We start from the raw sequence: 27,025 nt of genomic DNA, 5'->3' as shown, positions 1-27,025 counted from the left end.
TTTGGCTGGACCCAGAACTCTTCTTCCCTCCTTTGTAATTCTTTTTATAAGGAATTTTTGACCAATACTTTAATAGTAAAGTTGCATTAATTATTGGGGCTGTTATATGTTTGTTAAAATATGTATTTCAACGTCATGATGCACCTTTGTCAAACTTTAAGAAACTAACAATAACATGTTAGCTAATCATGATTAAACTAAAGATTACATTCAAACTAGATATATTGGCCTTCATAAATCATACCAATGAATACTTAACAAAGCCTTGCAAGATACAGGCCATTTTATTATTCGTTTGCCAGTACATTTACCTTATTAACAAATTGCTATGATCTCAAATTTAATCACAGACAACTTATGTTAAACGTGTCATACTGTACTTGATTATTTCAAACCAAACTTTAAAAATAAAACTGCTTGAATATACTTTAAAAAAAAAATTTAAGACACTTGAAGACTTATAAAAAACGAAAAAATAATCGTGTCACTCTATCTAGATAAAGAAAAAAACTACTTGAATTACATAAGGCGTATAAACTTTGTCAGTCTTATTATAATTCTATTGTTTTACTTATGACAAATAATGTTGCATAAAAAAGAGGCAAATTTTTTTTATCTCTGAAAACTTTTAATAGAGTTACACAATTAATCTCAGTGATTGTTTATCGATACTCTTATACATTGTCAACCAATAAAATAAGAAGAGTTGTGGAATAGCTATGAAGACAATTATTTTAAAAAATTGTTTACCATTCAACAATGTATAGGTAACACATACATGTCATTTTTTTCTGTAATTGAAGCTAAGTTGCGTTTTCTTGTATTCTTTTAGCCCTCTACGTTTTATTTGCCCCTTTTTCTTACAGGCCATCGACAAGGCAGCGTTGAGGTTGACATCAGCTACCAGCGGGACCAAGCAGATCAAGAAGGTGACAACTGGTGGAGTAAGAAAGATTATTAAAAATATAAGGATGGAAGTTAGTAACTGTTAATGATACTTATGGTGCCTTTATTGGCCGTTTAGTTGACAAAATGTGTTTTATCTATTGTTGTTTCGAAGCCGAAATTGTATAAAAGGGATCATGATAGATGTTATAGGTATGATAAATATGACAGTAGGTAGGATTCTTAAAGTGTTTTACAATAATATAAAGTCAGAATTATGTAATCTTTAAAGTTTAAGAGCTGACACGTGCTTTTCCTTGCTTGAGGCAGGTTTGCATTGAGGTACAAGAATCTTTATTTAGCTGCTACAGCTATGGCTACGCCTGAAAGCGGGGAGAGGAACTCTCGTTTTAGACATGTCTTGCGTTTGGTCAGGCCAGGCGTGTGTATTCCTTTTTAGCAGGCTTGGTAGCTGATGGTGTGCACAGAGTGGCTATCTTAAAAATACTTTTGTTTCACTTTCCAAGTCTCCGTACAGTGCGGCCTTTATCCTCTCGCACGGATTTTTATGCTCAGACTAGACGTCAATTCCGACTCAAACCAAAATACAGAAAGTTTAGTGGTATTGTTAATATTATCCCTAAACACAAGTAGCATTTTCTAGCTAAAGGTTCTTTAGACAGCAAAATAGAAGATTTTAAAACAATAATATCCATGCAAACAAAGATCTCAAGATATAAATGAGCAAAGGGAGACTCTTAAAAGATAGAAAATTAAAGATTTAAAAAGTAAAAAAATTGATATTTTAACAAGATAGGAAAATAAAGACTGAAAAAAAAACATCTAGATTTGATCGATACATAAACTAAAGACAGCAAATTAGAGATTTAAAGAGTTAAAAGATAGATTTGATTGATATTCCAACAAGAATAAGGATTTGAGAGATTGACAAATAAATTTGATTGATACCTCATCTAAAGATGAGAATAAAAATTTGAGAGATAAAAAAATTAATTTAATTAATACGTTATTTAAAGACAAGAATAAAGATTTAAGAGATGTAAAAATAAATTTTACTAATACCTCACCTTACGATAAGCTTAAAGATTTGGAAAGTAAAAATTTTGATTCGTTTGATAGCAAATTAAAGATTTGAAAACAGAAGTATAAATTTAATTGATACAAGATTACTTTAACAAGATAACAAATAAAAGGCTTGAAAAATAGAAAGATAAATTTAATTTTAATGAATAAACTTTGATAATTAATATTACGTTAAAAGATTTAAAAAAAGTTTTTTTAAATAGATTCGATTAATATATAAACTATGGATAGCACATGAAAGTATTTAAAAGATCAAAAAACAGCTTTACAAAAGAGATAGATCGTTTGCATGAGAAAATAATAGGCACAAGTTACGATCTTCACCTGACTAGAGGAACCTACAAGGAGGATATAACGAAGATTTAAAAGTTAATTTAAAATAAAGAGCTTAACACTGGGTAGATTATCCTTAGATTGTTTAAACAGGGTATACCTTATTACCCCTTCTAACATGATGGTTGAAAAATTAATAATGCAAAACATAGTTATATAAAGATGAACGCTTATCAAACACATAACAAAACTCCCACTATTAGATTTGATAGCAAAAAGCGAAGTGCTTCTAAATTTTGTGAATTCTTTGGTGAACTAAGACTTCGAACTTGTAAGTAAAACTTAAATTTCTCTTGAAGTAGAGAGAAAACATAGCTTTTACCACACGATTGTTAAAAAAGTACCAGATGTAAAAGTTGCAAATTCTAATAGACTACTTAAAAGCCAAAAAGGCTTGTCCTATATGAATTTACGTCAAGGATAAAGAAGGTACAAAAATTATATAACTACTTAGATCTAATGCATAAAGTAGTATGTTTGTGGTAGAACCCAAAACTCTATTCTCTACGTGCATGGAGAAAATTCTAGTAAGTGATAGTAGAAATAATAATATTAAGTTTGTAGTAGATTCAGGTGCTACAGAGCACTTTGCTGAAATTATGCTTCAAAAATGTCAAAATTTGTGAAAGAAAATGGATTAAATGCACAAAAAGAACTTTCTCTGATGATTTAAGAGCGGAAAGAAAAAGGTGGGTTTTGGGTTGTAACAACAAAAACAAAATAGTTCTACATATAGTGATGAGCGCTGAAGTGCTTGCTGGGAGCTTGCTGTTGCTTCGTTGGCTTGCTGATAGAGGCATGCGTGTCTTCTTAGACAACACTTAGATGGATGCATTTGACCCACACTTGAACAGAACGTTAACTTCCAATGCCTATAGAGTATTTATTGAACAGTGGAACTAGTGTAATATGGTCAGAGCACAAGCAATAACAAGAAATGTAAGAGAATTATAGATTATTTAATGAAAGAAAGTTTCTCTGTGGCAATGACCGAGAAGGCTCAGAAATTTATTACCAATTATAGTAAGAGCTGCCCTGTAACTTCAAACAATGAATCTAAAAGCGATTGTATCGATACCACTCAGCAAACTGAGTTTAAGAGAACCATTAAAGATTGAAAAATTAATGATAGTAAAGAACTAATGATGAGGAAGATTTCAGAGCCTCAAAGTTGCTTTGCAGAGAAGTATAAGATATTTAAAAGAAATAACAGAGCCATGCTCTGACCCACAAAACTTAGGCATTTGTTGGTGGAATATTTTAAGGCATTGCAAAAAAAGTTTTCGGACAGTAAAGATTCAAACAAGTGTGTGTTCAATAACTTCATTGAAACAGACGAGGTGTGTCAATTTGCTAAGATCTGGAGATTGCCTTTTAACACTAGAAGAGAAAGGGCATTGGAACTACTTGGGATAATTTATGCCAACACAATGGGATGAATAATTCCGACAATTTATTCTAAAGGATACAGTTTTATAATAGTATACACAGACAACTACTCAAGATTAACAATGGCATACTCTGTGAAAGTGAAAAGCTAAGCAGGACATTTCCTGAACAAAATTGCAACCAGCACACGAAATTTACTGGGCTTTGATGCAAAAATGTCCTAATCAAGAATTGATTAAGGTATAAAGTTTACAGAAGGTTGAACAGGTTCGTCAGAGATTGGAAGCTGAGTTTTTACTGGTCTCTCCAGACACTCCTCAACACACTTGTCTAACGAAATAATAGCTCCCTTATAAAAATTTACCCCCAATCTAAAGATAGAAATAAATCAAACGAGATTTAGTTGTGTGGAATTTCTAAGATACAAAAGAACACTGTAACCAAATTTAGCTCACAAGGAATACTTGTAGTACTGGTTGGCTATACGTCTACTGGCTACATTTTCTTAACACCAGAGGATAGAGAATTTTGTGAGATTCTAGATTTAAGATATTATAAAGGACTTGTATTTAGATATATCTGGGAAGAAGACAGAATAGCAAACTTAAGTAATCATAAGATAAATTTTGAACAAGGAAAATGGTTCATCAGGTTTAGTAAAGATAGTCCTGAGGTATTATTAAAAACGAAGGGAAAACAAGGAGTCAAGAAAAATCGAGAAAAACCGAAGAAAAGTGAAGAGCTTGTTCAAGAAAACTTCAGAGCGATTGACGAAGAATTAGAACCAATGCAAAAAAATTGAGTATCGAAATAATTGTTGATACTTGATTCCGATATCGATAGATAGACCAACTATAAATGTTTAAGAAAGCAAGCCGAAGATCATATATATATATTACTCCAGATAAGTCCTGAAGAAGAAGATAGACGAAGATGATGAACACAGAGTTTAAAATGAGGCTAGTAATTCGTTGACTTAAAGGTAGGAATAAGTACGACTTACGAGAAACTTACGCTCTTGTATCTGGATTGGCTCTTGTGAGATTAATAACGTTAATTATTAATAAATTTAATCTAGGAGCTTGTTAACTGGATGTCAACTTCCTTAATAGTTCAATGAAGAAAGACATATATATATATGTGAAAACCGTTAAAGGTCTACTTGACGTAGATAAACAAGAAAAATAAAGTATGTAATTAAAAAAAAAAAAAAAAAAAAGGTCTGTATTGACTCGAGATTAGCTCGAAAAGATCGAACAAGTGTTTTCGTGTGGCTGCAGTGAAATTAGGACTACAATCATACACTAGTGATCCTTGCCTTTACGCACGGAGAAAAAAAGGAAAAAACTTTTTTGATCTTAATTCTATATGTATGTGATATCATGATAGCAAGTAGTTGTGAAAGTAAACTAAAGAAAATTAAGATTAGTCTGCGGTCTAACTTTAAGATGTCAGATCTTGGTAAGGTTGGCCCTTTCCTAGGTATCACAGTAGAAAGAGATAGAAAATGTGGAACAACTTTATTGACACAGACACCATGCATCGACAAAATGCTAGAAAGATTTGGATTTCACGAGACAAAACCCCAAAGGACACCAATGATGACAAATCAAGTTTCAAATCGACAAAGAAAAGATAGAGAAGAGTTGGAAGATGCTCGAAAGTAAGGAACAACAAAAACACAAGAAAACATGCTTTGCAGAGAGGCAGTTGGTAGCTTACTGTATTTGCCCAATACAAGTGGACCAAACATCTCACACTCAGTGAATGTGCTGAATAAACATCAAACTTGCCAAACTGATAGTGTTTGGAAAATAGTAACGGAGGTATTTCAATGTTTGCAATACACCAGAACTCTAGAAGACAATAACAGAGGCTACAATGATGGATTTCAAGCCTGTTTGCAAGTTTGGCAGACTGTAAAGGCTCCATTACAACAGGTGAATATCTCATAAGGCTCTATGAGGATACCGTGGTTTGAAAAACAAGAAAACAGAATTGCGTGGATATCTCAACCTGTGAAGCTTAATATGTGGCGATGTGTAATACAAGTCAAGAGTTGACTGGACTGCAGCAATCTTTAAGTTCTTTCTATATGGTCACTCTATAAGTTATTAATGATGTCTCTTACTTTATTGCCCACGCATCTACGGTACGACCGCTGGAGTCAGTGCTTAGATAGATTGAGACACATAACTGAAATCATTGCTCTTTATGTTAAAAAATATGTTAACAGAGAAAAAATATCTGTTGAATGGATTCCATCCAAGAAGCAACTGGCAGATTTTTACAGAAAATCTCTGCCGTTTGAATTGTATGAAAAACTAACAAAAAAAGTTTTAAATATTAATAAATAACAAATTGCATAATAGTGATATTTAAAGTTAAGGTAGTAAAGTCAATAAATAAGAAACAGATAAATACTGACAATAGCTATGTAAATTTATGCTTCTCTCTGTATGTTAGAGATAGTCACAACCAATTAAATAAGTGATTGAAAAGCCGACATAATCTCGATCTTTAGCTATTTATTTACTAAAATTAATTTCAGTAAACGAATATTTCCTTTTTTAATTTATTTTATATTATTTTGTTACATTCAGATACAAAAGAGAAGAAGTGTAAGATAGATATTTGGCGCTCGTAACTGAACTTCAGTGCATGCGTAGTAGCAAAAAATTCAGACGCTACGATGACGCTGCACTGCAGCATCGGAAACGTATAGTTTAATTCATTCCTGCGCATTTAGTCTGTTAATACGCAGCCCCTGCTTTCGTTATTTTTTTTTTAATAGATATTGCCTTATTTGAATTCAGCAAACGATTGTATTTTTAATTTTAAGGACTATAGATAGCATATACTCAGGATAGTAAGAATAATTGTGTTTGTATTCTTTAATAAAAGCGATACTACTGAGCATTTTATTGCCCGATCACATACTCCAAAATCCATACTGCTAACACTTATAATTAAGCATTGAATATTTAAGTACAAATTTCAAAGGATCTCACTAAGAAATACTTAACCATCAGGTTGAGATAAAGGGCTGCTCAACAACTCAACTCAAATAATTAAGACAGATTAGGCAAACATGTGTAATGCATGATAATCTTTCTTCTAAGCCATGCAAATACTAAGCAGTGGTTAAACCAGTATGTAATAAATGAATATCATGACCCACTAACGAAAAGATATCCGTAACTTGAATTTTTTTTCTCATCTTTACTCTTTCTCCTTTTCTTCTGAGTTTGAAAAATCATGACTTCCTGACTTCCCAATTAAAAGAAAAATGTAAAGCCCTGAAAATGTGGATGGTGGGCTCTTACAAAGCAAGGCAGTAGTTGCCTTTTTCAGATATCTGCCTCACAAACCCATCAATAATGTAGCCATTCAGTTTTGAAAAAGTTTTTTTTTTAATCTCCTAAGCACCCACAGCACTAAGCAAGCATAGTAAAATCACATAAAAAAGACCCTAAAAATCAGGTAAGAGCAACACCAATCAACCCTAGTGACTTTTCCTCATAAACAGTGATAACATCTACTTCGCCGTAGTAACTAACTAGCCAAAAAACTTATAAGACACATAAATTACCTTAAGTAAGTGAAAATAAGGTGTCTCCTATCATGGTAAATATATCAAAAATAATACCGATGGTGAGAATAGTAATAGTAATTATGATCATGATGACAAAGTTGTTGATAATAATGACTGAGATAATAACGGCAAAGGTTGAAATAGTAATAATAACAATGACATTTGTAGTGATATTTATGAAAATGATACTAATAATGATCATAATAATGATGATGATGATGATAATGTTGATGATAATGATGATGGTGATGATGATAATAATGATGATAATGATGATAATGATGATAATGATGATGATGATGATGATGATGATGATCATAATTATGATGATAATGATGATGATGATGATGATGATGATGATGATGATGATGATAATGATGATGATGATGATGATGATGATGATGATGATGATGATGATGATGATGATGATGATGATGATAATGATGATGAAGACGATGATGACGACGACTACAACGACAGTGACGATAACGACGACGATGACAACGATGACGATGACGATGACGATGATGATGATAATGATAATGATGAAGATGATGACGAGGATGATGACGATGATGATAATGATGATGATAATGATGATGATGATGATGATGATAATGATGATAATAATTATAATAGTAATAAAAATGTAAGTTATGCTGATCAAATAAGACAATAATAACTTAAATAGTTATCATAACAATAAAAATAATAATGTTAACTATTATAAAGATGCTTAAACATTGATAGTAATAATAAAGATAATACTAATGAGGATAAAAAAAATGAAGATATTGACAATATCAATATTTATACTTATAATCCTAATTATATGACTAATATTGATGGTAATTCCTATGTCGATAAAGATTATATCAATGATGATAATGAAAGTGTTGACAATGACGATAATGTTTATTATAATGGTGTTGATAATGATAATTACGATGATAATAATGTTGATAATAATGATGATCTTTACGATACTAATGATAACAATAATAATCATGACAACGATTTTAATTTAGAAAATAATAGTACAGATAAAACAGATAAATAAAAGGACAGTAATAATAAAAATTATGATAAGAAGGAGTATTACAATATGATTACAAATGATAAAAATAATAATGTTTTTCCATGTTGATGATGATTATGGCAATCCTAATTATGCTTTTTCCTATAATTTAGATGTTGATAAAAAAAACAATGATTATACTTATAAAGCTATAGACATTTATGGTGTTGATTATGCTTGTTACGATAAAAATGATAACAAGGAAAAAAATTACAATTATAGTAATGTTGATGATATTGTTAAGGACAAAGTAAATAGTATTTGTAATGTTGAGAATAATTGTTTTAGAGATAAAAATAATAATAATTATATTTGAAATTATGTAAGAAATAATAATGATAATGATAATAGCATCAATAATAACAATGAAAATAATAATAATATTAACTGTTACAATGACGAAAACAATTAGAATGATGATATTAATAATTATAATACTCGTTATACTGATTCTTATAATGATATAATTCATAATAGTTTTGATGTTTATAATAGTAATGACGATAACAATAAAAGTAATAGTGCTGACGATAATAATGATAGCAACTATGCTAATACTAAAGATAATTATGTTAACAGTGACGCAAGTTATAATGTCGACAACGATAATGATGATAATAACCACAATGATAAAGATAATAATGATAATGACAATGATGTTTATGATGATAATGGGAATGGCAATATTGATGATGATATGTTTATACTGATAATCATGCTAAAAAGTAATGATGCCAATGGTAATGAGAATACTAGTAATGACTTTAAAAATTAAAATATGATAATAACATTGCCGATAATAATAAGAAAAAATATAATGATAAAGGTAATAATATTTGTAATCGTAAAAACGATTATAATAGTGATAATAATCTTAAAGATAATAATAATAATAATAAAAAAGTTTATATCAGTAACATTATTATAATACTTATGTATGTGTTCTGAGAATCATTAACAAATAATTAAAATAATGAATAGTATGATACTGCTAGGAATAATAGTGTGAAAATAATGATAATGATTTTAATATTGATAATGATAAAAATAATAATAATAATAGTCATAATGATACTGATGATTATAATGCTAATAATAGTAATAATGGAAATAATTGGTAATAGTGTTGATAAAAATTATAATAATAATGATAATAATCATACAAATATTATTAATAATAATGTTATTGATAACTGTGTTCTTATTGCTTGTAACGGAAATAATATACACGATAACGATAATAAAAATAACAACAGTAACAACTATTATAATAAAAATTATAATAATGGTTGTGTTGATAATAATGACTTTGATATTGATAACTTCTTTAATGTTGTAATAAAAATAAAGATGATAATAACAAGAGTATCGACAATAATAATGATAATTATGATCACTATGTCAATGTTAGTAATGATCATAATAATAATGACAATAATGATAATAATAAAAGTGATAACGATAATGATGATAACAATAATGATAATAATGCTTATGATAGTAACGGTAATAATGATAATAATAATGATAGTAAAGAAAATGATGATGAAAGTTATAGTTATATTTTAAATGATAATAATAATAAAAATCATACGGACAATAGTTATTATAAAAATTATAAACAAGATTAAATAAAAAATTTTAATAATAACAATAAATGTTATAATAGTTATGTTGATGGTTAAAAAAGATAAAGTCAATGATGTTAATGCTAATTATTGTAATATTGTTGATAGTTATACTGATGGATTAAATAATAAAAAAACACAGTAATGATACTTAATATAAAAGTAAACGCAATAGTTTCGATAATAATGAGTATGAAAATAATAATAGTATTAGAATAAATAGTGATAATAATAATAGTAATAATATTAATAGTAATTATAATAATTTTAATGATAACAATAATAACAATAATAATAATGTTAATAATAATAGTTATAATAAAAAAAAAATCATAATTTGATTGATAATGTTATTGATAACAACTGTGTAATTAATAATAATACTGTTGAAGACGACTTCAATACTTATAATAACAAGGAAATTAAAAGTAAATATGACGTAAATATTAATGATAAAGATAGTTATAACATTAATAATAATGATTCAATAAAGTTTAAAAAAATAGTAATAACAAGGATAACAATGACAAAAATAACAATCGTCATATTGATTTGAATTTTTAAAATAACATAAATACCTCTGATGTTTATGATAATAATAACAGTAATACTAATAATTGTGTTGACGATACTAATATTGAGACTTATGTTTTTATAAATGATGCTAATAATGACAACAATGTTTATTATAATGTCGAGAATGATTATGATATGAAAATAATAATAACCATACTAAAAATCATTAAGATAATAATGACTTTAATGATAGTCATTGAGTAGGATACCGGTGATAAAGATAATGATAATGATAATAATAATAATAATAATACTCAAAGTATTTACAGTCATAATAATAAAAAAAAAATTATTAATTTAAATAATAATGTTGATTAAAATGACAACAATCATTATAATTTGAATAATAACTATGCTAATTGAATAATAATGCTAATGACAATAACAATTATATTAATAATGTTTTCAAAGATAACAATAATTTTATTTATTATAACAAAAATGATGATAAAAATGATAACGATCACAAAGATGATGATAAATATGATTATAATGTAAATATTAAAAATATTTTTAAAGTCAATATGTTTATTATATTGCTAAGCATAAAAATTAAAACAGAAATGATACCTTACATAATACTAGTCATAATTATGTTAATATTGATAATGGTGACGACAATAATAATTATGGTGTTAATGATAATGTGTCAGCAGTATGGATGTGTGGGTATGTGATAGGGCAATAAAATGTACAACTCAATCTTTTTTATTATAAAGCACGAACACGTTTATTCTCACTATTTTGAGTGTATGCTATCTTTAGTCCTTATAATCAAGAATACAATCGTAAAGGTGAGCTGACATAAAGCAAAATCAAATCAAATAAGGAAGTACGAAAACCAGGGAATACGTTTTCACAGACTGACCACACGAAGAAAAGAAAATAGGTATCTGAATTTAATAAGACAGTATAAAATAAAAAAGGAAAGACATGTTTGATTATCAACACTGAGTAATCATATACAGATGAATAAGCAGTCAACTGAAAATGTGGAACACGTTGGCCTCTTGATCACTCATTGGGGTTGGTTGCAACGAGCTAAAACATACACAGAGAGATACATTTATTGGTATGTCTACTATTATTATCTAACCACTATTAATTTATCAATTTTACTATCTCAAGTTCAAGTTTAATTATTATGCAATTTACATTAATTAAAATTCAAAATTTCTTCTGTTAGCCTTTCATGCAATTCAAACGGCAGAGGTTCTGTAAAAATATCTGCTAGTTGTTCCTTATATAAAATCCATTTAACGATTATATTTTCTCTGGATACACATTTCTTAACGTAGTAAGCCTAATCTCGGTCATTTGTCTCAGTCTTTTGCCACCATCTATCTTAGCACTGGCTCCAGTGGCTTTGTTGTCACATTAATCGTCCGCAGGCAACAGAGTACATGATATTTTTAAGCTAATTGAGTGTTCCAAGCCTATCAGCTCCTGACTTGCATCACACATCGCCACGTATTCTGCCTCGCAGGTAGAGATTGCAACGTAATCCTGTTTTTTTTGTCTTTTAAGCAACTGTATCGCCGTACAATCTTATGAGGTATCCACCTGTCGTAGTTGAGCCTTTAAAGTCTGCCAAACTCGTATCTGAAAAGGCTTCCAGCTTATTTTTTCGGCCTCTGTAGGTTAATACCAGAGTTCTGGTGTGTTGCAGATATGGGAAGACTCGTTTGACCATTCTCCAGTCATCTTCAGTTGAGCAGATTTGGTGTCTGCTTAATACATTCACAGATTACGAGATGTCTGACCAGTTTGACTGTGTTAGCCAGATACAGCCAGCTACCAACTGCATCTCTGTAAGGTACATCTTCTTCAGTTTTAGTTCTGTTCAGTTCTCTAGTTTCTTCCAATTCTTCTCTGTCTTTTCTTTGCTGATTCAGGGCTTGATTTGTCACCATTGGTGTCCTTTGTGGTATTGAGTTGGTAAATCCAAACCTTTCTAGAACTTTGTTGATGTATGGTGTTCGTGTAAATGAAATTAAATGATGTTTTCTATCTCTTTTTATTGTGATAACTGGGAAAGTGCTAACCTCGCTAAGATGTGACATTTCAAAGTCAGACTGCATACCAATCTTAATTTTTTTCGATTTACTGACACAATTTCTTGCAATCATGATATCATCTACATATGGACTCAAGATTGAGGGGTTAACTTTTTTTTTTTTTTTTGTAATGCGTGAAGGCAAGTTACACTGGTGTGCGTTTGTGGGACTAGTTTTAGTGCAGCCACACAAAAACACTTGTTTTATTTTTTTGAAACTGATCTTGAGTCTATAAAAGGCTTTTTCTAAATAACATACTTTATTTTTCTTAAGTTAATCTATATCAAGCAGACCTTCAGGAAATTCTATACATATATATATATATATATCTTCCTCAATTAAACAATCCATGAATGCTGTCTTGACATCTTGTAGAGAAGTTTCTAGATTAAATTTATTGAAAGTTGATATTACCGATCTCACAAGAGCAACCCAGATACAGGAGCATAAGTCTCTTGCAAGTCGTTCTTTAAACTCACAAATCACCAGCCTCACTCTAAACGTCTTAGTTTCCATCTTCGTCTATCTTCTCCTTTAGGATTGGTCTAAAATCTATAATGTTCAGCTTGCTTCCTTCAACATTTATAGTTGATCTATCTATAATTTTCCATACTCGATTTTATGCATGGATTTTAATTCTTCGTAGACGGCTCTGAAGTTTTCTTAAACAAGCTCTTTATTTCTTTTTGGCCGTCCTTATTTTACCTTGACTTCTTGTTCTCCCTCTGTTTCTAATAATACTTTAAGACTATCATTACTAAACTTAATGAACCATTTATTTTATTTAATGTCTATCTTATGATTATTTTAATTTGCTATTTGGTCACTTCCTCCGACATTTCTAAATACAAGTCTTTTATGAAATCTTACACCTGGAAACTCATAAAATTTTCATCCTCAGGTCTTAGAAAAATGTAGCAGGTAGTAGTATAGCTAACCAGTACTACTCGTTTACCGTGTGGGCTGTATTTGGTTCCATTGTTCCTTTGTATCTTAATAAAGACCACACAACCAAATCTTCCTTGAGTTATTTCTATTTCAAGATTTGGGGTGAAATTTTCTTAGAGAGCTGTTATTTTGTTGGACAGGTGTGGTGTGTGATTATAGGTATTTTGCAGCACCCATGGTTTGATCCAACATGTTGCCCCTAACCCGGAGTTAAATATGCAGGCTCACACTTTGTCTTGCAATGTGCAATTGATTTGTTCTGAGACGCCATTGTATTGAAGATTGTCTGGGCAGGCCAGTTAAGACTCAGCTCATAATCTCTAGAGAATTTTCACTGTTTGACCTCCTACAATTCTGTATCTTGTTTAGTTTCTTAGTAGCACATCTTTGCATTAAGGCCCAGTGAATATCGTGCGTTGGTGGCAAATTTGTCCATACAACTTCTTGCTTCACTTTTCACTTTTACAGGGTGTGCCATCATTAATGTTAAGTAGTTGTCTGTGTATACTATCATAAATTTGTATCTTTTAGGTTAAGCTGCCAGACTAATCTGTCTTATTGTGTCAGCATGAGCTATTTCAAGTTGTTTCGATGCCCTTTTCTAGTGTTAAAAGCCAATTTTTACATTTTAGCAATGTGATACACCTTGCATAATGCAATGGAATTATTGAACATGGACTTATTCAAATCTTTATTGTCCAACAACTTTCTTTGCAATGCCTTAAGATTTTCCTTTAATAAATGCCTAAATCTTGCGTGTCAGAGCAATGCTCTGTTTTTTCTGCTAAGTATTTTATACCTTTCTGTACAGGGACTTTAAGCCTCTGAAGTCTAACCAATCATTAGTTCTTTACTATCATTGATTTTTTTATCTTTAATGGTTTTTTCAAACCCATTTTGCTAAGCGGTATCCAAACAGTTGTTTTCAGATCCATTGTTTAGGATTATAGGTCAGCTCTTACTATATTTGGTACTGACTTGCTGAACCTTCTCGGCCATTGCTGCAGAGGCGTTTTCTATCATTAAGTAATCTGAGATTTCTTTATGCTTTCTGTTGTTGCTTGTACTCTGACGATCTTGCACTAGTTTCACTATCAAATAAAGACTCTGTAGGCATTGAAAATTAACGTCTCGTTAGAGCGTGGGTTAAACATATCTATCTTAAGGTTGGCTAAATAGATACATATCCCTCTATTAACAAGCTGACGAAGTGACAGCAAGTTTCCAGCGAGCATATTGGTGCATATCACTCTATCTAGGACCATTTTGTTTTTGTTATAACTACTTAAAACCCACCTTTCTCCATCCGCTCTCAAGCTCACGGAGAAACTTTTCTTCGCGCATTTAACCAATTTTCTTTCATAAATTTTTGGTTCCCTCCGTGCTCATAGAGAGCAAAGTTTTGGGTCCAACAACAAACATACTACTCGATGCGTGAGATCTAAGCAATTTCATATTACTTTTAACTTCCTCATACTTGACGTAAATATTCATACGACAAGCCATTTTCGCTTTTAAACAGTCTATTAGAATAAATTTAAAATCTATCAAAATCCATTTAAAATCCATCTAAGCTCATCGAGGAATTCACAAAATTTAGTATCACTTTGCTTTGCGGGATCAAATCTAACAGTGTGAGTTTTATTGTGTATTTGATACGCCCTTATGTGTATATTACTTATTTTTATATCATTAATTTTGCACTATTATCGTGTGATAAGTAATAAAACACACTTTGTTTTAGTAATCTAGGGATAATCTATCTAGTATCGAATTTCAAGTCTGCTCTTTATCTTCCATCTACTCTTAAATCTTTTAAATATCTTTTTTGTAGGCTCCTTTGGTCAGATCTATCTTAAGATTGTTATTTCTGCCCGCCATTTTCTTATGCAAATTATCCATCTGTTTCTTTAAACTATCTTTTCTATGTTTCAGATCCTTTAATATGCCATTTATAGTTCATGTATTAATTAATTTTTTTTTTTTTTTTTTTTTTTTTTTTTTTATCATTACTTATTAAGGTTTACTATTCAAGATCAAATCTAGCTTTTTCTTTTTCAAATATTTAATGTCCTATCTTGTTAAAATAGTCTTGTATCGATTAAATATATTTTTATATTTTTCAAAGCTTTAATTTGCTTTCTTGTTAAAATAATTCTGTACTCATCAAGTCTATCTTTTTATTTTCAAATCTTTGCTATTCTTAGTTAAGTGATCATAAAAACTATCTTCCCATTTTTCAATCATTAATTTGCTATCTTGATAAGGTATGGATTAAATTTATTTTAATATTTCTCAAATCTTTATTCTTGTCTTTAAATAAGGTATCAATCAAATTTATTTTTCTATCTCTTAATTCCTTATTCTTATCTTTAGATAAGGTATCAATCAAGTTCATTTTTCTATCTCTCGAATCTCTATTCTTGTTTTAGATGAGGCATCAATCAAGTTTATTTTTCTATCTCTCAAATCTTTAATTTGCTATCTTGTAAAAGGTTTCTTTATTTAATGTTTATCTTTAATTTTATTTGCACGTGACTTATTGTATTTAAATCTTTTATCTTCAATCTATTGAAAGAACCTTTAACTAGAATGTGCTGCTTGTGTTTAGGAATAGTGTCAATTATACCTCCACGTTTTTTCATTAAATTGGACTGATCTCCTGTTTCGTAATTATCACTTATATTTTCTATAATAACTTAGAGTAAATTATACATATTTTACTTCCCAGTGACCATTTTAACCCTATGTGTGTCAACGGAAAACATTAGCAATCACGCACAGACGAACTCAGTGCATGCGCACTACCTATGGGACGAGATACAGCAGATGACTTAAACATGCAAGCGTAACATGTTTAAAATCGTACACAATAGCAGCACAATTTCAAAGTGATCGAGCACAATTGTATGTCTGTTATTACGATGTGCTGACTTGCATTACACCAAAATTAAAAATCTTAAATTTCTGCATTTTGGTTTGAGTCGGCATTTACCTCTAGTCTGAGCGTAAAAATCCACGGAGAGGATCGAGGCCACACTGTACGGGGGCTTAGAAAAATAAAGAAGTCTATCTAAGATGGCTGCTCTGTGCACACCATCAGCTACCGAGCCTGCTAGAAGAAATACATATGCCTGGTCTGACCAAACGCAAGTCATGCTCAAAACGAAAGTTCCTCTCCACGCTTTAAGGCGTACCCCTCAGCGGTAGCTATAGCTGTAGCAACTTAATAAAAATTCTCGTATCATAATGTAAGCCTGCCTCACGCGAGGATAAACAAGTGCCGACTCTTGACCTTTGAGAATAACAGAGTACTAGCTTTATGAAACACTTTACAAATCCTATCTACTGTCATATTTATCATATCTATAACATATATTATTACGACTTTTATACAATTTTGGTTTCAAAATAACGAAAAACAAAGCACATTATCTCAACATAATGACCGATAAAGAAACTATAATATTATTATCAGTCAGTTACTTACTTTCTTTCTTCTGTGAATTTTTTACAATCCACCTCACCTCCACCAGATGTCACCTCCCTGATCTGCTCTGTCTCACTAGTGGCTAATGTAAATCTCAACGCCGCCTCGTCGATGGACTGTAAAAAGCTCGTAAGGAAAGGGCGCAAGAAAACGCTAAGGGCAAAAAAATTCGAGTCAACGTGAGATGAGCTCATTTACAGAGAAAAAAAATGGCAGATAGCGGAGGTCTTGAATGCACAACCACACTAAACTTTTAAATGCCCATAACCTAATAGCAGTATGGATGTGTGGGTATGTGATCAGGCAATAAAATGTACAAAACTATCTTATTTATTATAAAACACGAACACATTTATTCTCACTATCTTTAGTGTATGCTATCTTTAGATCTTACAATCAAAAAAACAATTGTACGGTAAACTGAAATAAGGCAATATCAAATTAAATAAGAAAATACGAAAAGCAGGGAGCACGTAACGACAGACTGAGCATGCGAGAAGAAAATAATAGGTATTAGACGCTGAAGTGCAGCGTCATGGCGTCGCATCTCCTTGCTATTGCGCATGCATTAAAATTCAGTTACAAGCATCAAATATACACCTTACATCATAACAATAATAAGAATAATATTGACAATATTAACAACAATAATAAAGATGCTAATCATGATGATGTTAATAACAGTTAGAATCATTATAATAGTCGTAATGAAAAAAAACTTATAATAATGATGTTAATGACGAGGATGATGATGATGATGATGATGATAATGTGTCAATAATGATAATGAGAATAATCATCATAATGATGACAATGATAATGATGATAGAAATGATGATGATGTCTAAGATTTTTATAGTGATAATGATGAAATTGGTTACAACGATGATGTTAATAAAGTTAATAGTATAGTTAATAATAATGATAAAGATGATGGTGTTGATGAAAATAATAGAGATAATGGTGATGATTGTGATGATTACCATAATAATGATCATAATCAATACATGTTAATAATAGTTATGATGTTCATTTTATAAAATTTTGACGTCAATGTTGTTGATAATAATATAAAGATAATCATGACGATAATAATAATGACAACGATAATAATGCTAAGGATGATTTAGTTCATAATTACTATCATAGAGATTAGAAGCATAAATATCATAAGATCCATAACAATGATGCACATGACTTAAATATAGTTAATTATAATAATATAAATGATAATAATAATGTCGATATTATTTTAAATAATAACAATCACTTTGACGTTTTTTATAATCATGAGTATGAAAGTTGTATTGACGATGATACAATTAATGATAATCATTAAATTACGACGCTGATTATGAGGACTATGAAGACAAAGATTTTAAAGATAAAAGTGATAATAATAATGATATTGATGATGATAATGAAAAAGATAAGGACCGTAGTAATAATGATAATAATGAATCTCATAATAATGATGATGATGTTTATTTTGATGATAATGATAAGGTAATGATTAATAATAATATAAATAATAATAATAATCATAGAAATAATTACGCTGCTGGCCATCAAAAAATTAATAATGATAATTGTAATATTATTATTTATATTGATGATAATTTTATGTCGATAAAATAATACAAAAAATGTCAATAAAAGTGTTGACGATAGTAATAATAATAACGATAATGATAAGAATAATAAAGATACCAATATTAATGTTAAAAGTAATTATATTAATAATGATGATGATGATAATGATGATGATGATCATTATGATAATGAGGATAATGATGATGATGATGATAATGATGATGATGATGATGTTGATGATGATGATAATGATGATGATTATAATGATAATGTAAATGATTATAATATTTATGAAGTTGCTACTGATAATGATGATGTTGACAGTACTGCTAATCACGGTAAACATAATAGTAATGAGAATAATAGTAATAGTAATGATAATAATAATAGATAATTAAAATTCTTATAATAATAATGTCTATACCGATGATGTCAATAATGGTAGTGGTAAATATTATTCTAATTTTGCAAGTTAAGTTTATTGTTAACAACTTTTACAATGATAATTATATGAGAGGTATTGCTAATAAGGTAAATAGTAATAATGATAATTATCACAAAAGAGATAATAATATTGGTGGTCATGATGATATTGATAAAGATGTTGTTAATAATGATGGTAATAATGTTAATATCGCTTGTGATAATAACAATTTCTCTGATAATAATGATTATGACAAAAATCATTATGTTTACATTTAAATCAACTATAATTATAATAAAATAGAAAAAGTCATAAGAATAACGATAGAATATAATAATATAACCTTAAACTATGTTAATAATGATAATAACAATGATAGTTATGATAATTATGATGGGAATCATAATTGTGATGATAATAATAATAATGATGATGACGATAATAATGATAATGATGAGGATGATGACGATGATGATAATGATAATGATGGCGGTGATAGTATTTATGATATGACGATGTTGATCATAATAAATACAATGCTAATGGAGATAAGGATTATTATGATGCTTATGATGATTATAACAATAATAGTAATAATAATAAGAATGATGATGACGATAATAATAATAATAATTTTAAGGAAGGGAATAAGAGTAATAATTGAAGTTATAATATAGTTAATAATAAGGATAACAATGAGTGTAAAAGTGTTAGTTATGATATCGATGAATAGTTATGATTTTTGTTTTTAAGTTTAAGTTTCCATGTAGGTTTATAAGTTTGAGTAGTAGAAGTTTATACGACAATAAGTATGAGAATAATCAGAAAGCTTAAAAAGACGATATTAGTTTTAATAAAAACAATGATAACTATAGTAATAATGTTAATACTGAAAATGATATGAAATTCTATAATGATAATTATGGTGACAATGTTCAACCAGATAGTTATAATAATGATAATAATGATAATCATGTTTGTAAAAAAATAATAATATTCCGACTATGACAATGATAGTAATAATAACGATTGTGACGATAGGGACAATAATAATGATAGATAAGATAATGTTGCTAATACTTATAATAATGACTATAATGATGATTATAATTGTGATTATGATAATGATGATTATAAAGATAATTATTTTAATGATGGTAATAACAATGATTGAAAAAGTGGTAAATATGATAATGATGATACCTATAATGTAGATAATTACAATGTTGACGATGGTATTCATAATAAAGAGGATGATGGTAATAATATAGTGTAAGGAATATTAATGATGATGATAATACTGATGATTATAATAACGATGATAAAAATGATAGTAATAATAATGTTTAAAATCGTTATGATAGTTATAATTATGATGACGATGATTATGATGATCATGATAATGATGAAGACGATGCTTATGAAGATTACGATAATAATAATAGTGATGATGCTAATAATGATGATTTTGATAACGATGATTACGAGATAAATCATTATTACGATAATAATGATAAATATTATGGTTCTGTTAATCATGATGATTTTTACAATGATAATGATAATGATTGGGATAATGATGATGGTGATGATAAGCATAGTGATAATGATGGTATTAATAATAATAATTATGTTTATAATTATGAAAATTATGATGAAGATAATAATATGAACAATAATTATCACCATGATTATGATGATCATGATGGTAATTATGATTATGTTGATAATAGTTATTGTGATACAAATGATGATAATGCGGTTATAATATTGATATTGATAAGAATATGATGATAATAGTTATTATTACTATGATGATGACGATGATTATGATGTTGATAACAATGCTTATGATAATAATGATGGTGATCAAGATTGTATTGATAATGACAATGATGTTTGTCATTTTTTCTGTTAAAGCATAGTGTCGTAGCTGCATTAGGAAGTGAGTTTTTAAATACTTATTTTTTTGAAGGTTCCAGATTCTTAAGCTTATTCATGTACAAACTCTAACTTTTTTGAACTTATATCTTTCTTTAACGTCTTTGTTATTTCTTATCTAAACAATAATGGCACTTTGTTTTATACTCAAGTTTTTTTTTTTGCTTATACTTTTTTTATCGAAATCTCATTACTTTTCAATTAAAACGTTTCAGAAAGTCTTAGAGTATAGAAGTTCTACAAGTTTAATAGATTTAAAAACTTTTTTTTTAGCTGCACTCAACAATAGTTTTAAATTATTTTATTTACCTGCTCTAAGTTCTTTTAAGTGGCTTCGTTTTTTGCGAATTAAAAAAAAATGTTTTTTAAGTTTTGTGCTGTGGTACACATTGTACATAACATACTTAGTCTTCTTTTTAATTTTTGTAATCGTGCACTTTTCTTTTATATTATTATCCTTCGTATTGATCGTTTTCTAAGGTTTAAATATGTTTTGAACTTAAAGCGTAATTTTTTTTTTTCTATTTAAAGCGACATTACTAGTTGTTACTATCTCTTTTAACAGTTTTTGTTTATCTAAGCAGTTTTGAGATCATGACGCGTTTTAAACTAAACCAACGCTCCAAAAATTTTTACGTCACTCTTATTGCGTAAATATTTATTAACGCTCACAACTTAGCAGAAACTTTAATTTTACAGTCACAAACGTTGTTGATCTTTATTATGTGGTTGATTGTTACTCTTTCTTTGGACTTTAGCTCTTTTTTGTTTTTGAAATTTATATGAAACAAAACTGGTTACGTTTTTCATTATTAAAGTATTTTTAATTTGTAGGTACACATAGTTAAACTAACTTAACAAAATATTTTTAGGTACAGCATGCTTGCGATTTTTTAGACTAATAGTTACGTCGCTGGTAGATTTCAACGAGTTAAACTCTATTGCACCATTGCAAATATTAGTTGAGGTAAGTAATTTTCTTTTTCTTGTTACAATCTTAAAAACTTCATAAAATAAATAAATCAACAAGCACTTTTATTTATGCTCTAATTATAATGATAAATTTTTATCGTAATTTTTGTAACTTATTAAATGAAACAACACATTTGCCTTACAAAAATGTATTTATTTATTCACTTAGCCTGTATTACATATATAAGAAGAATATTTTAGTATCATTCAGATGTTTTTACAAGTGTGGGATAAAGGTTATACTAGTGTTTTTATGGTTCACATATAATAAAAATAAAAAACATAAAAAAGTTGTAAGTTCACAATTACTTTGATTAAAACATTTGTAATAACACAAAGCTTCGTTATAAATACTATTTTTACCTAAAATATATAAAAATAGAGCATGATATGCAAGTTAACAGTTTCATTTACTTTTGACATAAAAGGCTTATAGATTGGTAAAAAAAACAAATCATCTTACCTGTAGTAAGTAAGTTTAACAATTTGTTACGTATTGACTATTTCTTTGACGATCAAAATGGTAAAAGTGCTAAGAGCTACAAAAAACAGCAAACTTAACGGATCATTAGCTTAATTTATAGTTATTCTCTTTTGATTATTTAGGCGAGGAAACGACTGCCGTACGTCTCTGTTTTTTTTTTTGAAGCTACAAAGTAAAAAAAAAAACATACTTTATTTTGTAGTTTTTAGCATATAGAGAACATAACGAGTTAAATAACTGTTTTTTTCGACTAGAACTTAGCATAAATAAGTTCTTTTTTTTTATTATCCTACAATAGTAAAATAGCTCTGTTTGTGAAGCAATATAAAATAAAATTATAGTTTATTCAAAAACATAAAATAAAATTAGTAATTTCTTTTATTAGTTATTACTTTATCCCATAGAAGTACCAATTACAGGCACGATAACAAACTCATCTAACATAATTAAATGCAGACACCAAAAGTTACTGACTACTCAATGCAAGCGTCTGACACTTCATGTCAGATTGTAGCATAATTATCAGTAATACTGAAGGTACACCACTTATACCAGAAAATTAAGACTGAAAATTATCCTAACTGAAAAAGATGTTTTTTTAATTATAGACAGTAAAAGAGTTTTGACATAATTATTTTAAACGGTATTTAAAGAATAAAATTAAGACAAAACTTTTAGTACTGTACTCAGCAGTCATAAGGCCGTCGTACTGTAAAAAGTAACACATAGTTTTTTAAGGCATTTAGGTATCTCGTAATATTATGTTATCTGGAATTTAACTGTCTTATGTTGTTCCTACTATCTTCCAATGTATTTTCATGATAGAAATAAAAGAACTTACAGAAGTAACTCTTGTTTGACTATGACATTAACACTGTCATAGCTCTTCGTTGTATTTTGTCGGTTTTTATTTACGTCCGTTTTTTTAACCAATTTTGGCCATATAACAAAAGTAATGACCAATTTGAATTCCATAAGAGCTTGTATGATATTCTCTGCATTTTGTTTTTTTTTTTTTTTCTAATAAATTTATTTCTTTAGTAACTTATCTTAAGAATCAGTGTTACAATAACTGTGAATTTTCTAGGCTTAATAAATGACTTACGTGGTAACAGCACCAAAGTTATATAAACTGTGAAAAACCTAATGTTACAAACAGACAGTTACATTTTTTTCTCACGATTATCACAGTACTGTACAATACTATACAAGGCCTTACTTTGAATCTCGCCTTTGCCAAACTTGCAAATACTCTACATGTTAATTGATATTTACAATAAATTTGAACTTATTAAAGTTATAACCAATATTTCTACTTACATAACTGTTTTTAATTTACTTAATATTATGTTTATGTATACGTATGTAAAATATTTTTTACCATATTGTACAGTTGTCTAAGTAATATATTTAAAGCTACTTCCTCTTCTTCTGTCCTCATCTGCAAATCACAACTTTTTCTTCACAGACCCACTGCCCTCTCAAAACAAAAGTTTTATTGTTTTCTCTGTTATCTTTGATTATTATACATTTGTTTTGTAAATCTTCAAAGTTTTTCTAGATACACTGTAGCTCAACAAACAATTTTCTGGGCCACCCTTTTTCTGTTATCTATTACAGCTGCCACACTGCACTAACGCAAAAATAAAAATGAGTTTTCTTGATTTGATGCTTTCTTATTGTTCTAATTGCGTCCACAATCTTTTTGTTAACAACTCACACTTATGCCATCAGTTGTCGCCATTAGATTTCCTCTAACACTTTTTAAATTAGTACTTCCCATAAAAATCTGATTTATGAAAAACATACAAAGTTAGTTTGTTTATTGATCCCGATAAGACTTTTAGCCCTCTTTTACTTACAACTTTATTTGAAACGACTTTTTTTTCTTTCTCTCTCTTGGTAAATGTAGTGTCCAGTAATTTTCTAATTTTATCTATACTATATTTCAAACCGATTAATTTTATATTTATCTATAAAAACAAGAAAAAATTGTATGTATTAAATGAAGTTACAACTCTACATAAATTCCTATAAGTAGAAAATATAAAGTGTGTAACTGGTTTTTAGCTTTATTACTTGTGTACATCATTATGTTTGGAACTGTTTAACGCAATAGTATGACATGGTAATATTCTACAGATTTTCTAATACTTAGGTTGTAAAAAAAATGGTGGTAGTCACTTCCAGTTGCCCTACAAAAACTCTAGGAAAAAAGACACCTTGATTTTAAATTCCAAGGAAAAAAAGACCTTCAATATAGTAGCTTATTAACTTTTTATAATTGTTGACGACTATTGTGAGTCGTGTAAATTGCTACATTTTTTCCATTTTCAATTTTTTGAAAAAACCTGTCCGTTTTCTACCAAATTTTTGTACGCGTAGTTAGTTAGAACTTCTTATTATAAAAAAGTAATCATTAAATATTTCCATAAATTTATTTGTACAACATTCTAGATATAAATTGCCTCAATGTTAAACTACAAATAGTCGACTACCTAATTTCTGGTTTTAAAAATGTGTTACATTTTGAAACTTACGTTTTCCACCAAACCACAATTATTTATTGCTGCACAGTTTTATAATTGAATTACGTTAATAATATGTTTCTAGCTTTGCTTTAAGAATAGAATATTGGTCCTTGCATGAAAATAGAGGTTTGTCTACTAACAATCCTACATAACTCTTAAAACTCCTTCAACGCTTTCCATGAGCTATCCTAGCAAATACTAAAAATAGTAAAACTTGCTGTCTACAAAACATGAAGTGACGTCTGGCTGGAAGACCATTACAGCTGCTTGTTTTATGAAAACTATGACAGAAAAAATAATACATGAAAATAATTACTCTTAACAATATTACAAGACGATAGTTACACCTCTGTTGGTTGCGACGAAAACTATGATACATTTTTACATGGCAACAAATAATATCACATCTACCTGTTGTGCATAAAATGGCATCTTATGATGCGACAAAAACTATTATAGACCACCATATAGCTTTATACAGTCACGAAAAAGTACATTATTTTAACAGGTGTCATAAAGTTTTGAGCATTTATCATAAGTAAATAGACAAACAACACATGCCCAACAAATTGAGCCACAATCATCCTTCTGTTGGGGCCCATGAACATATTTATACTAGCCGCTTTTAACCTTTACTTCTTCTTGTAACCAGTAGCTCAACAGGTACGACTGTTGCAGTCAGGCTGGAAAACTCTCATTTAATTTTCTGTGAGTATATCGATCTTTTCATGTTTTTTAAATAAAACTTCTTAGGCCCGCCATATATAGAAAATTATCTCGTAAAACGAGCAAGCAAGCGAACGCAGTCATGCACGTATCATATACTATATACAGATAAAGGTACCAGCCAGGGCTGACTGGAGTGCAGATGATCTGTTGGTCTGGTTCTCTTCCTCTTCCTACCTCCCTTTTGCATGCACGCAACAGTGCACCACAGTTACTCTCTCTCTCTCTCTCTCTCTTTTTCTGCATATATATATATATATATATATATATATATATATATATATATATATATATATAATTTGTTCTTTATTTTGTCGGACAATTAATGAATTAATAGTGGCCTTGTATCGGCAAATAATCATCTGTCGTTCTGTCGGGAATTGGTAGTGCTAGATTTTTCACAATTTTTAGTACTTTTTTCGGACTATCGTGTCGGGTTATAAAAATTTGAGGCTCATTTGATCTACTTGGTTGAGCTCTATGTACAAACTGTGGTAAATTAGTGGATTTTTTTCTTAATATGAAAATGCATCGTAATAAAATTGAGGCAATGACTTATGTAACAATTAAATTTACTATCAGGTTTCCAAAAATTATTGCTGTATTTTAATAGTTAACTTGTTTTTTTATCGCTATATCCTATAAGGTTTCCTCCATTCTAGTTAACGCTATTGCATCATTTGACTCTGCCCATTTATATGTTCCGGTTTTTTTCTCCTCTTGTAAATCAAGAGTAAAGTTATTATTGCCAAATCTGATTGTTTTGATATCAGAGAGGTTCAACAAACTTGCTAAACTGTAGGAAAGCTCTAATGTATAGTAGTAAGTCTGTAAATTCTAGTATTGTGACTTCATATAGGGTGTAGCCAGGAGCATAATCAATACAGTTACTGTTGATCGTTAGTATTCCCGTACCTTGTATTTTATTTTCAGTTGGTTGTGTGATTGAAAGATTGTTTCCACACAATACTTGTATCGTGGTAGTAGTTTGTGCAGAGTATTACTATTGTTCAGTGGTTTTAAGTCTTATCCAATCAATTTCGGTTGACTTATATAATGCTATTTGACAAGTTTTTAATGCTTCTGTTGATGGGTTTATAAATAAAGAGAATTTGCAAGGATTATTTACATTATCTTTGTAAATAGGCATATCTAGTTGGTAATATAAGATCTGCTTATCTTTCATGCAATCATTTAAAAATTTTTCGTTGGTAAGAAAAAAATTTTTAAGATTATTGCTTACGATTAGGTTACAATGTTGGAACTCAATG

At 29.1% G+C, this 27,025-nt stretch overlaps 1 protein-coding gene across 1 annotated transcript in view; it reads left to right on the top strand.

The window, feature by feature from the left end:
• Positions 1–27,025, top strand: part of LOC106644454 (protein unc-79 homolog) — a 742,398-nt gene that overhangs the window by 76,559 nt on the left and 638,814 nt on the right. Inside the window, exon 2 of the mRNA XM_089592466.1 lies at positions 21,914–22,008. Coding sequence (XP_089448592.1) covers positions 21,914–22,008 — 95 coding nt within the window. The remainder of the gene's footprint in view (positions 1–21,913; positions 22,009–27,025) is intronic.

This window comes from Copidosoma floridanum, unplaced genomic scaffold (genome assembly GCF_036245765.1).
Source record: "Copidosoma floridanum isolate Cflo_tuat_1 unplaced genomic scaffold, Cflo_Japanese_pri ptg000017l, whole genome shotgun sequence".
Taxonomy (NCBI): domain Eukaryota; kingdom Metazoa; phylum Arthropoda; class Insecta; order Hymenoptera; family Encyrtidae; genus Copidosoma; species Copidosoma floridanum.
This window is presented reverse-complemented; position numbering and strand designations above follow the sequence as displayed.